The sequence below is a fragment of the Mobula hypostoma genome, chromosome 8, assembly GCF_963921235.1.
Source record: "Mobula hypostoma chromosome 8, sMobHyp1.1, whole genome shotgun sequence".
NCBI classification, from domain to species: domain Eukaryota; kingdom Metazoa; phylum Chordata; class Chondrichthyes; order Myliobatiformes; family Myliobatidae; genus Mobula; species Mobula hypostoma.
Genome location: NC_086104.1, coordinates 30,788,446 through 30,801,722, shown reverse-complemented (window position 1 = coordinate 30,801,722; position 13,277 = coordinate 30,788,446). Strand labels below are relative to the sequence as shown.

The window sequence follows — 13,277 nt, the reverse complement described above, 5'->3', positions numbered from 1 at the left end:
CAAATAAAATACTCAAGAAATGATCTTGTAGATGTACGTTATTTTAATCTGGTCATCTGTAGAGCAAAAATGAACAGACAACAATTTCAGAATTCTTTATTTTTTTTTCCCTGAAGGTTGCCATGTCTTCTGTTTCTGCGGTCATTAAATATTTGGATCTCCTGTCAGACAGCACTAATTTTGGTCAATACGAGCTGACGGCCTTTGATCTGAACGAATACATGAGGCTGGACAATGCAGCAGTCAGTGCACTGAATCTTTTCCAGGTAAGATATGCAGCCTGACCCTGTCTGAAGACATCAGTGTCAGATTCAGGTTTATTATCACCAGCATGTGATGTGAAATTTGTTAACTTAGCAGCAGCAGTTCAATGCAATATATAATCTAACAGAGAGAGAAAAATAAATAAAACAAAACATAAATAAACAAGTAAATCAATTACATATATTGAATAGATTATTTTAAAAATTGTGCAAAAACAGAAATACTGTATATTAAAAAAAGTGAGGTAGTGTCCAAAGCTTCAAAGTCCATTTAGGAATCGGATGGCAGAGGGGAAGAAGCTGTTCCTGAATCGCTGAGTGTGTGCCTTCAGGCTTCTGTATTCTTATTTAGAGAGAGCAGAGAAGATCTCAGTCTGTAGTTGCTGTGGATCATGTCCCAAGTGCTGTAACAGCTTGAAATATGAGAGAAAGTTCTCTTCATAGTTCATGCTGTAGTGATTTAGTGAATAGTTCTAATCTTGCGGCGTGTGTGAGAATTAATGCATAGTGCTTTGTGCAATAAAGTATTTGAAAAGGGAAAGAAAGAATCCCAAACTGATTCAAAAAAATTCCTGGATGACCACTTGATGTGCTGTAACTTAGAAGTTATTATTAAGAACTGGCATACAAGGCTAGATTTTAATTTCAATTGATAAGCTCTTTTTGGCTTACCTATTGTCATATTTTGTCTGATATTCACCAAATCATGTTCTTTGAGTAAGATTTGCTGCAGTTAATTCAGAAATCTAATATGAGGCGTTTGGTCTTAAAGTTGCAATTGTTGAGAAATTTAATACAAGGTCAAAGAACATAATAAAACAATATCAATTTAGTTTTAAATGAATTTGCGTTGGAGCAAATTGCTCATGTCTACTTCAGCAATACGTCTATACATTGAAATGCAGATATGTTACCTTTTGGAACAAAAGGGACAGATATTGGAGTTAAATTCCAAAGAAAGTTGGGCAAAGACACTATTTTGTTTCTTTTTTTTATTTTACCTGTTCATCATATTGCATCTGATCCACATTTTTTAAAATGTTATACCGTTGCTGTTATTCAATTTGTATTCATATGACTGGCATATTTTTTAACCCAAGGGCTCATCAGAAGATTCTAGCAATACTCAGTCACTAGCTGGTTTATTGAACAAGTGCAAGACCTCTCAGGGACAACGCCTTGTCAATCAGTGGATCAAACAGCCACTGATGGACAAGAACAGGATTGAAGAGAGGTAAGCTCATTTTTATTTGATCCACACTTTTTTAAACTGTGGGTGCCTTTTGTTCTGTGTCAAGTCAGGTCAGCCAGTCAAGGCCCTAGAGAAACCTCATCGTTTTCTTAAGAAATGTTAAGTGCAGTTGCAGTGTGTGTTATCCTTGCAGAAAATTAACATGGTCATCAGTGAGCTCTACTCCAGCAAGGCTAGCTCATTAAAGTGTGTATACCCATAACCTATTACCCACAAAAGCACAATAGTAGATATTGTAAATACTGCAGTTTAGAAGAAAAATTAGGAAGAATGAATATCACAAAACATGGGATAATTGTTCTTATTCAGAGACTGGCTGTGTATTTGTTGTTTTGAAGTAAGCTTTTATTGCTGCTCCCATATTCTGTTGTTGCAGAGACTTGTAAGGGTTTTTGGAAATTTAATGGTCTACAATGAAAAATTGTTCCTGAACAAACTGCTGTTTACCAAATAAGCCTCCATTAAAACAAACTGCATCCTTGAAAGAACATATATTTTAATGCATCCATTATTACATTCATTCAGATATTTTTAGTATCTATCCAATTCATTTGGACACTCTGTTTCATCCATATAATATCTGTTCTTAATTTAAAAAAAAATTTGCAAATATATCGACTGGCTAAATATATTCTTGCAGGAAGTGCAATGACAGATAGAACATGTAAAATATGGAAAACTTGAGATGTTTTGTTTCAGTTGCTGAAGATTTACTGTGATCAAACAGTATGATGTATTTTATTTTGTGTGTGTTTAAATTCATTTCACTGAGTTAGTTTACCAGTGAGAAGGTTCCTGTAATCGTTTTGCTAAAAGCAGCATTGGCCTAAGGATCTCAGAGCACTGGATCTGAGAGGATAGAAGCATTCCAATTTAATCTGTCTGGCAGGCTTTAGCAGGAGAAATAGAGAGCACTTTCAAATTTGTGCAAGTAGGTTAGCAACTAGTTGACAAACTGGCAAGCTCCAGCACATTTTTGTTTTTAAGCATTCAGCTTGAGTTGGACTGGTTTATTATCAACCTGAAAATACAGTGTAAAAGCTTTGGTTACCTGCCATGCAGACAGGTTACATCATATGCAGGTACGTCAGGGTAGTATAAAGTAAAAGATAACAGAGAATATAGTGTTATAGCTGCAGAAAAAGTTCAGATTGCATAAAATGCAAGGGCAGTGACAAGGTGGATTAGCAGATCAAGAAATTATCTTTGACTATTTGCAGAATGCCTGCAAGATGGCTTTAGAAAAGAAGTTGTGGTTAAGCCCACTAGAGGATCAGCTATTTTGAATTGGGTGTTATATAATGAACCAGATTTGATTAGGGAGCTTCAGGTGAAGGAACCCTTCGAAGGCAGTGATCATAATATGATATAACAACCCTGCAATTTGAGAGGGAGAAGCTAAAGTCAAATGTGTCAATATTTATAGTGAAGGAAAGGGAATTAGAGAGGAGCTGACCAAACTTGATTGGTAGGGGACGCTACCAGGGGTGACGGCAGAGCAACAATGGCTGAAATTTCAGAAGGTGCATGATAGGTATATCCCACAGAAGTAGTAGTATTTTAAAGGTTCAAAGGTTTATTTTATTATCAAAGTATGCATATATAATACAACTCTGATATTTGTCTACTCCAGATAGTCATTAGATAGAGAAAGACCATAGGTGTTGATGAAAGGAAAGCCATCAACTCCGACCCCCCCAAAAAAAACCCAGGATAAAAAAAAAGAAACAAAGCTTGCTGACTCCAGAATCCACCCCCCCCGCCCACAACAAAAATCAGCTGCAATCAACGATCCTCCAAGCATAACAATCCCCAACCCCCTCATTCGCAGAAAAGACGAGCGACAGTAGCACCAAATCCCCAACTCCCCCTCTTAGGCCCGGAAGAATTAACAGATCTCTCATCTGTGGATCGACCACAAGGCATGTTGATCACTGAACACTAGGCCTCAAACTCTGGTCTCACTGATTCGCGAACCCGGCGGTCATTGGAGCTTGTTCCTTCTGCCTGCATGAATCACTGAGTCTGGAATCTACCAACAGCTCGCTGATCTGGGTGGCCCTCTGCAGTTCCAACATCCAACAACGGATGACTCACGTCCACATCACTGGTCTACAAGTGCAAAATGGAGACTTAGCCTCTGGCATGACCTCTAATTTCCCCACATCCCTGTTCCTAAACTGTAACCTGACCCCTAGCTCCTGTCTTATCACCAGAGCCATCCTTATGAACCTAAAAAATATTAAAAATAAAACAATTGAACAATTTTAAAAAAACAACTATTAAATCTCTGATCTGCAACTCAATAGAGGTCACAGCTTGGTACCGTCGTGAGTATTCTTGGACCAGGACAAACTTACACTTAAGAACTTGAAGTTCTCAACCATCCCCACCTCAGTACCATAGATATACATGGGGATGAATTCCATTTTGCCTTTTGAAGTCAGTGATCAGTTCCTTCATTTTGCTTATTGGCAGGTTGTTGTCTTGACACCATCCCACTATAGGCTTTTTATCTCATTGTATTCCATATCAAGGTAACTGCTGGATTTCAACTAGATGCTAATGTATCCATATTGTTTGAACCCCTCAGGATCTTGTTTTAAACAAATCTCCGTCTCCCTCCTCAATGACAGTAGATACAGGCATAGTCTACTTGACTTTATTCCAGTTATCACGTTAGTAAACCTTCACTGAACCATATTTGCATCTCTGAAGTAAGAGCACCAAGACTGGGCACAGGGCATTAGATATGGTCTCACCAATGCCTTACACAACTGGAGCACAATCTCACTAATTTTCTATTCAGTTCCCCAGCAATAAACATTAACATTCTGTTAATCTACATAGTGACTTGCACACTATTAGGTTGCCATTCACTATAACACCCTGATTCTTTTGTATCTTCAGAACTCTTCAATCACCCATTATTTAGAGACAGTAATATGTTTCCTTAGTTTTCCTATGAAAATGGGCATTTTTAATGTTTTTCCACATTATATTCCATTTACCAAATCTTTTTCTGTTATATTCCTTTGTAGCCTCCTTGGGTCAGCTTCACAACATGCTTCCTTTGTGTCATCAACAAATTTAGAATCATCCTTCATCTTTCATTTATAAAAAGTGTACAAAGTTGAGCCCCAACATTTTGCCAACCAGACAGATATATCTCTCATAGGGCACCAAAACAAGCCCTTTGGTCCATGCTGAGCAAGGTGCCCATCTAAGCTAGTTGAACCTGCTAACATTTAGCCCGTGTCCCCTTAAAACTTCCCTTTCCATATACCTGCTCCAAGAGCCTTTTAAATATTTTAATGTACAATACCTATCTCACCACTTCCTCTGGCAGCTCAGGGACATAACAGATCCTGTTAACAGGTTTCCCCCGCTATCCGGAAGTAGAGCGTTCCTATGAAACGTTTCGTAAGCCGAAATGGCGTAAAGCGAAGAAGCAATTACCATTCATTTATATGGGAAAATTTTTTGACCGTTCCCAGACCCAAGAAAATATCCTACCAAATCATGCCAAATAGCACATAAAACCTAAAATAACACTAACATATAGTAAAAGCAGGAATGACATGATAAATACACAGCCTATATAAAGTAGAAATAATGTAATACAGTGTAGTTTCACTTATCAGAATTGGGAAGATTGAGCCAAAACTGATTTGTAGAAAAAAAAAATCGGCATGTACACGCATGCGCACACACCTGCCTGCGCAAGGCTTCATCGTTGTGGTAGTCTTTCTTGGGGTAAACAGAAGTTTAAAGCGGGTGTCTTTTTTCGTAAAAGCGAAAATCCCCTTTCAGTTGGTGAAAACAGGTACTAAAAGCGAAATGTCGTAAAGCGAACACTGGGAAAGCAGGGGACACCTGTACTAGAATTCTTGAGCAACGTGCCCAAAAATACTGGCAGAACTCAGCAGGTCAGCCAGCATCTGTGGGAATTGGATAGTTGACATTTCAGAATGAGACATCAGGATACATCAGGAAAATGCTTGCCATAAAGTTAAATGAACACCTTTAGGTTTAAAACCAAAACAGGTTGTTCAATGAAAAGGAAACTCTAGAGTTGCTGAAGAAGGAGGAAAATCTTTGAAGAGGAGAGCTATTCAAAGGAAATTCAAGAGTCTAGAGCCCATTCAGCAAAGACTTGTACAGGTAACACTGTCTTTAGGCAAACTTAAACTAGGACATCACACCTGCATTTCCAGATGCCAAAAGTTTAGGCATGAAAGCTTCCTTCATGTATTGACAGTTTAATGGTTAAACAATAACTGTTTTAAACTAAAGTGCACTTCAGATCTGCTGTGGCTACTGTTTAATCTTGGAAGCTAGTTTGAATTGCCCACTTTCATTTTTTTTAAGACGTGAAAAATCTATGTGCATCAGAATTATTGGCCAGAAATGGCAAGATATCGCCAAAGTAATTTTCAAAGCTATTTTCAAAGATGCGCTGGAGCTAAGATGGTTTTACAAGCCTTAGGTGACTAAACCACCAATAGTGATTTGGGTTTGTGAAAGTCTTGCTGTTATGAAAATTATGCAGTCTGTGTAGAGTTCATGTATGTAGTTAACTGTAATCCAGTGAAGATAATGGTCAGTTCTTTTCTAAATTACTATATATTGTATTACCATGCCTCGCAAATCCATCTATTTTCTCTTTTTTCCCCATTGCACCCCTTTTGTGGGAACAGTAGTGCTTTGACTTAAATACTCAGAGGCTATAGGAATGCCTGCATTGTTTCAGATAGTTGCTTCTGTCATTTACACTTAGTATTGCCCTGCCTGACCTTTCTACTTATAAATTATCCATTTTTATGTTCTATACTATAGCAGTCTTTAGTTTATATCTAGATTATGTTTCTTGTGGCCAGCAGAATGGTTGTGGCTTACTGTGGAGAAATTGTTTCTTTATTTTGATAGAAACAGCACATATTTATCATTGTCTTTCCATAACACTTTCTTTGACATGGTAGCCAGTTTCACCTCTTGTCTCGTAAAATACTTTTTTTCTTCTGTAAAGGTAAATGTATTATATAAATGTTATGCATTAGTTCCTCACTCAGTTCTTTTGAAATGGAGAATACAGTAGCAAGAGTTTAATGTGGGTTTGGCTACCCCCTGCTGGCCTTTAAGGTAAATAACAGTCTCAGCTGAGTTCCTGGCATCTGTAATCTCTCCTGTCTCCTGATTAGGGAGTGTTGATAGCACAGCCATAGGTTCAAAAGCTATTTGTTTTGGCCAGAAAAATATAGACTATAATTATGTGAATCTTTGTATACTTTTGCTGATCTTATTAAATTTTCATATGCAGATTATGCTTTATCTGGGGAAGTAATGATATAAGTGTGGCATGTGCAAAAGGCAGGAAAATGTTATGCTAAAAATAATTGGGAGTTTAAGATACCTTTGTCAGAAATGCTGTTGTGCAGATCTTAATTGTGTTTCCTACAAAGTTCAATTGTCATTAGGCCAATTATGGAAAAAGAACAATCAGGCTATTGTGCTGAATAAAAATGGAGCAACTCAGTCGAATCCCATTTTACAGCATTATTCAGTATTTTACAAGTTATGGCTTTTCAAGTACACATTTTAAACAAGAGTTTCTCCCTCTTATCACTTTTTCAGGCAGTGGGTTCTTATTCATACCAACCTGTGGACGAAAAGTACTTTTCCAGTTCCCCTTTAGCACTTTTGCTTTAAGATGACACAACCTCAGAAAAGAGGGGTGTCCTTTCATAATGGAGTTGAGGAGGAATTTCTTTAGCCAGAAAGAGTCGAATCTGTGAAATTAGTTGCTACAGGTGGCTGTGGAAGCCAAGTTTATATGCATATTTAAGGCAGAGGTTAATAGATTCTGGATTGGTCAGGGCATGAAGGGTTATGGGGGGAAGACAGGAGATTACGGCTGAGGGAAAATGGATTAACTATAATAAAATAGCGGAGCATTCTCAGTGGGCTAAATGGCCTAATTCTGCTCCTATATCTTATAGTCTCAATCCATATACCAGATTTTTGACTCCTGCTGAAGGAAAATAATTATTTTCTATTTACTTGTTCCTAGTCTTCAAAATTTTATATACCTTAATTAATTCTCTTCTCATGTACCCCTGTTTTAAAGCAAACGACTTGAGCCTATCCATTCCTTCCTTGTGACTACAATTTTCCAGTCCTGACAAGTCTTTAATCTCTTCCACAGCCTCTCCATTACGATTACTTTTTCCTGTCATGTGAAGACCAAAACTATACATAAGCTATCTTGACTGTAGTAGTATCATATTGAAATATGTAGAGTTATACAGCATGGAAGCAGGTCTGTCAGTCCAATTCATCCATGCCAACTGAGATGTCTGTCTCAGCTGTCTTTTTCTGCCTACTTTGGGCCTATATCCCTCTTAAACCTTTTCTACACATGTACCCGTGTAAAAGTTTTTCAAACATTATAAATGTTGTAACCATTTGTAGAGGCAGATGCATTAGGGGCATTTAAGAAACTCTTAGAAAGGCACATGGAGGATAGAAAAATAGAGAGCTATGAAGGAGAGAAGGGTTAGATTGATCTTACAGCAGGTTAAAAGGTCGTCACGATATCATGGGCCAAAGGGCCTGTACTGTTGTGTTCTAAATGTACAAGCCTCCACTGCTTCTTCTGGCAGTTCGTTCCATATACACCACCTCAGTGTGGAAAAGATTTCCTATTACGTCCCTTTTAAATCCTTCCACACTCATCTTAAAACCCATGTCTTCCAGTTTTCGATTCCGCTACCCGGGACAAAGACTGTGAGCATTTACTTTATCTACACTCCTTGTGATTTTATATGTCACTCTAAAGTCAACCCTCCGCTGCCTGTGCTCCAGGAGTGAATATCATCTTGAACCTTTAATACAGGTTTCCCATAGACCTTAAGATATAGCAGAACTATGCCATTTTGCTCATCAAGTCTGTTTTGCCATTCCATCATGGCAGATTTATTATCCCTTTCAACCCATTCTGCTGCCTTCCCCCCCCCATAATCTTTAATGCCCTGACTAATCAACAACCTTTGAACGTCTGCTTTGAATATATCCAATAAATTCCACAGATTCACCACCCTCTGGCTCAAGAAATTCTTCCTCATCTCGGAGCAAGAAGGCTGCGAGTGAACGGCTGCTTTCCAGAGCAAAGGCACTTTTTTACTACTCGGGGTAAAAGAGGGGCAAGACTGCACAGGCGCGTGACGTCAGCCAGTAGAGCGCGAAAGATTTAAAAATACTGCCTTATCCATCTGGCAGCAGAGTGAGAGGCAGCAGAATGATTGACCCAGATAAGTGTGAAGTGGTTCATTTTGATAGGACAAATATGATGGCAGAATATAGTATTAATGGTAAGACCCTTGGCAGTGTGGAGGATCAGAGGGATCTTGGGGTCTGAGTCCATAGGATGCTCAAAGCAGCTGCGCAGATTGACTCTCTAGTTAAGAAGGTGTAGAGTGTTTTGGCCTTCATCAATTGTGGAATTGAATTTAGGAGCCGAGAGGTAATGTTGCAGCTATATAGGATCCTGGTCAGACCCCACTTGGAGTACTGTGCTCGGTTCTGGTCGCCTCACTACAGGAAGGATGTGGAAACCATAGTGTAATGCTAAGTTATATTGGCTCGTATATGTTTAGGGGAAATCCCGCCCAGCACCTATCTGAACGCTTCCCACTGAGTCGGTCGGTACACCACTGCCGCCCGAATCAATCCCAAATATCAATCATCAGCCAGCGCACACAGTACGTTTTACCAAGTACACTTTATAGATATTACTAAGTCTATGAAATTAATATAAATTCGATACAGAAAAGGAAGTAATGGGGGAAAAAAAAGGCGCCAGACTTATCAAAGTCCAAGTTCTTCTTGCACAACCGTTGGAGCTCAATAGATTCCTGACGACCACCCGGATCCTGTCAACTCATGGCTTGGGACCACCCGAAGTGATCGACTGGAGCCTTTCCGCACGTCCACCGTCCTCCCCGTCTCTCCTCCAACTCCCCCCAAAAACCCCCATCCTCCCCGTCTCTCCTCCGACTCCCCGTCAAAAACCCCTGTCCACCGTCTCTCCTCCGACTCCCCGTCAAAACCCCGTCCACCATCCTCCCCGTCTCTCCTCCGACTCCCCGCCAAAAACCCCCGTTCACCGTCCTCCCTGTCTCTCCTCCGACTCCCCGTCAAAAACCCCGTCCACCGTCCTCCCTGTCTCTCCTCTGACTCCCCGTCTGTCCTCCGACTCCCCGCCAAAAACCCTGTTCCCACTCATATGAGACAGCATGGTATCCGAAAACAAAACGATAAATGAACACCCATTGGCTAATAGCACCCTGCTGCCTGTACTAACCCAAGCAAATGTCTAGCTAGAGACTTTCTCAGCATTTCACATAACAAAGAAGCCATTTTAAATTTAACTTACAAAAAAAAAAGACCCCGTACAATAGAAAGGCTGCAGAGGAGATTTACAAGGAAGTTGCCTGGATTGGGGCGCATGCTTTATGAGAATAAGTTGAGTGAACTCGGCCTTTTCTCTTTGGAGCAACAGAGGGTGAGAGGCGACCTGATAGAGGTGTATAAGATGATGAGAAACATTGATCATGTGGATAGTCAGAGGCTTTTTCCCAGGGCTGAAATGGTTACCACAAGAGGACACAGGTTTAAAGTGCTGGGGAGTAGGTTCAAAGGAGATTTCAGGGGTAAGTTTTTTACTCAGAGTGGTGAGTGGGTGGAATTGGCTGCTGGCGGCGGTGGTGGAGGTGGATACAATAGGGTCTTTTAAGAGACTTTTGGATAGGTACATGGAGCTTAGAAAAATAGAGGGCTATAGGTAAACCTAGTAATTTCTAAGGTAGGGACATGTTCGGCATCACTTTGTGGGCCGAAGGGCCTGTATTGTGCTGTAGGTTTTCTATGTTTATATATCTGTTCTAAAGGGACATCCCTCTGTGCTGAGGCCGTGCTCTCTGGTCTAAACCCCCCCTCCCCCCCCAAATATTAGGCCAACCAATTTTCGATAGGTTTCAGTGAGATCCCCTCTCAGGCCCAGAGAGATCAAATAGTGCTCATACATGAACCCTTTCATTCCTGTAAGTTCCTCAAGAAGGCGCCAATAAGCAGTGACTCTTTGCATGCAGCTCGTTAGATATTCTCATTTATGACCACTACAGCTGACATCCACGAGCACTTTAGTCAGCAACATAATTTTAAACTTACTGATCTTCAAAATTGACTGACACAGGATGGCAGACCCAGAATCAGGTTTACTACCACCGGCATGTGACGTGGAATTTGTTAACTTAGCAGCAGCAGTTCAATGCAATACATAATCTAGCAGAGAAAAAAAATTAAATAAACAAGTAAATCAATTACGTATATTGAATAGATTACAAAAAGTGTAAAGGCAGAAATACTGTATATTTTTTAAAAAGAGGTGAGGTAGTGTCCAAAGATTCAATGTCCATTTAGGAATTGAATGGCAGAGGGGAACAAGCTGTTCTTGAATCACGAGTGTGTGCCTTCAGGCTTCCGTACCTCCTACCTGATGGTAACAGTGAGAGAAGGGCATGTCCTGGGTGCTGGAGGTCCTTAATAATGGATGCTGCCTTTTTGAGACACCACTCCCTAAAGATGTCCTGGGTACTTTGTAGGCTTGTATCCAAGATGGAGCTGACTAGATTTACAACCTTCTGCAGCTTCTTTCAGTCCTGTTCAGTAGCCCCTCCGTACCAGACAGTGATGCAGCCTGTTAGAATGCTCTTCACGGTACAACTATAAAAGTTTTTGAGTGTATTTGTTGACATACCAATACTCTTCAAACTCCTAATAAAGTATATAGCTGCTGTCTTGTCTTCTTTATAACTACATCGATATGTTGGGACCAGGTTAGATCCTCAGAGATCTTGACACCCAGATCACTCTCTCTACTTCTGATCCCTCTATGAGGATTGGTATATGTTCCTTCGTCTTACTTTTCCTGAAGTCCACAATCAGTTCTTTCATCTTACTGATGTAGAGTGCGATGTTGTTGCTGCGGTACCACTCCACTAGTTGGCATATCTCACTCCTGTACGCCCTCTTTTCACCACCCAAGATTCTACCAACAATAGTTGTATCGTCAGCAAATTTATAGATGGTATTTGAGCTATGCAGCCACACAGTCAAGTGTACATAGAGAGTAAAGCAGTGGGCTAAGCACACACCCCTGAGGTGCACCAGTGTTGATCATCAGCGAGGAGGATATGTTATCACCAATCCGCACAGATTGTGGTTTTCCGGTTAGGAAGTTGAGGATCCAATTACAGAGGGAGGTACAGAGGCCCAGGTTCTGCAACTTCTCAAAATCAGGATTGTGGGAATGATAGTATTAAATGCTGAGCTATAGTTGATGAACAGCATCCTGACGTAGGTGTCTGTGTTGTCCAGGTGGTCTAAAGCCGTGTGGAGAGCCATTGAGATTGCGTCTGCCGTTGACATATTGTGGCAATAGGCAAATTTCAGTGAGTCCAGGTCCTTGCTGAGGCAGGAGTTCAGTCTAGTCATGACCAACCTCTTAAAGCATTTCATCACTGTCAATGTGAGTGCTACCAGGCGATAATCATTAAGGCAGCCAACATTATTCTTCTTAGGCACCGGTGTAATTGTTGCCTTTTTGAAGCAAGTGGGAACTTCCACCCATAGCAGTGACAGGTTGAAAATGTCCTTGAATACTCCGGCTAGTTCCCTGTTAAGAAAATGGAAGTGGGGGAAGCTTGATGGGCTACAGGTAAGATTGAAACACAGAGGCCTTAGACACCTTCTGCCAACTATCCGGCTGGTGAATTTGCAGCCTCTGGAAAATAAAATTGAAGATCGCAGAGCAAGATTTCAGTACCACAGGGATGTTGGGGACTGCTGTGTATTTTGCTTCACAGAAGCATGGCTAATCCATGCTGTTTTCGATGTAGTGATGCACCAATGGCTTCACTATTCACCATAAAGACAAGTCATTTGAGTCATTTAAAGGTAAAGGAAGGAGAGAATGCTTCATGATTAACTCATCATGATGTACAGACATGACGGTTCTGTCTCACTCCTGCTTGCCTGACCTGGAACATCTAGTGGTCGACTGTCGTCCATTTTATGTGCCAAGGTAGTTTTCCACAATCATCCTGGTAGTGGTGCACATTTCACCTCGGGTTGACATCAGCAGGCACTAGAAGAGCTGAGCACCATAGATCAGCAGTCATGAAGCAGCCCACCCTGCTGCCTTCCTTATCATTGCTGGGGATTTCAATCAGGCCAGCGTTAAGTCTGTGAATAGTTACCACTAACATATCATCTGTGGAACCAGAGGAGACAACACACATGACTACTGTAATACCACCATCAAGAATGCTTACTGTATTGTCACATGCCCGCACTGTGGAAACTCCAATCACCCAGCTGTACTTCTACTCCATTGGTGAGGACCAAGGATGTATGGCGGAGGAGGGCTTAAGGACAGCTTTGAGTCAGTGGACTGGACAGTGTTCAGGAATTCCTCTTTGAATGTGAATGCACCACAGTTGTCACTGACTTCAAGATGTGTGGAGATTGTGTGCCTTTGAAAACATACTGGACATAGCTAAAAGCTATGGATGAACCAGGAGACTTGAAGTCTGCTGAGGACTAGATCTATAGCATTCAAGACTGGTGATCCAGAACTATGCAAGAAGTCCAGGTATGACCTGGAAGGCTTTTTTAAGAGCGAAAAACAAATGCACATCAGC

General features: G+C 40.7%; 1 protein-coding gene across 1 annotated transcript in view; it reads left to right on the top strand.

The window, feature by feature from the left end:
* The window catches only part of LOC134350442 (DNA mismatch repair protein Msh2-like), an 82,537-nt gene that overhangs the window by 6,542 nt on the left and 62,718 nt on the right, over window positions 1-13,277 (top strand). Inside the window, exons 5-6 of the mRNA XM_063055637.1 lie at window positions 117-266; window positions 1,364-1,497. Of these exons, the coding sequence (XP_062911707.1) occupies window positions 117-266; window positions 1,364-1,497 (284 nt within the window). The remainder of the gene's footprint in view (window positions 1-116; window positions 267-1,363; window positions 1,498-13,277) is intronic.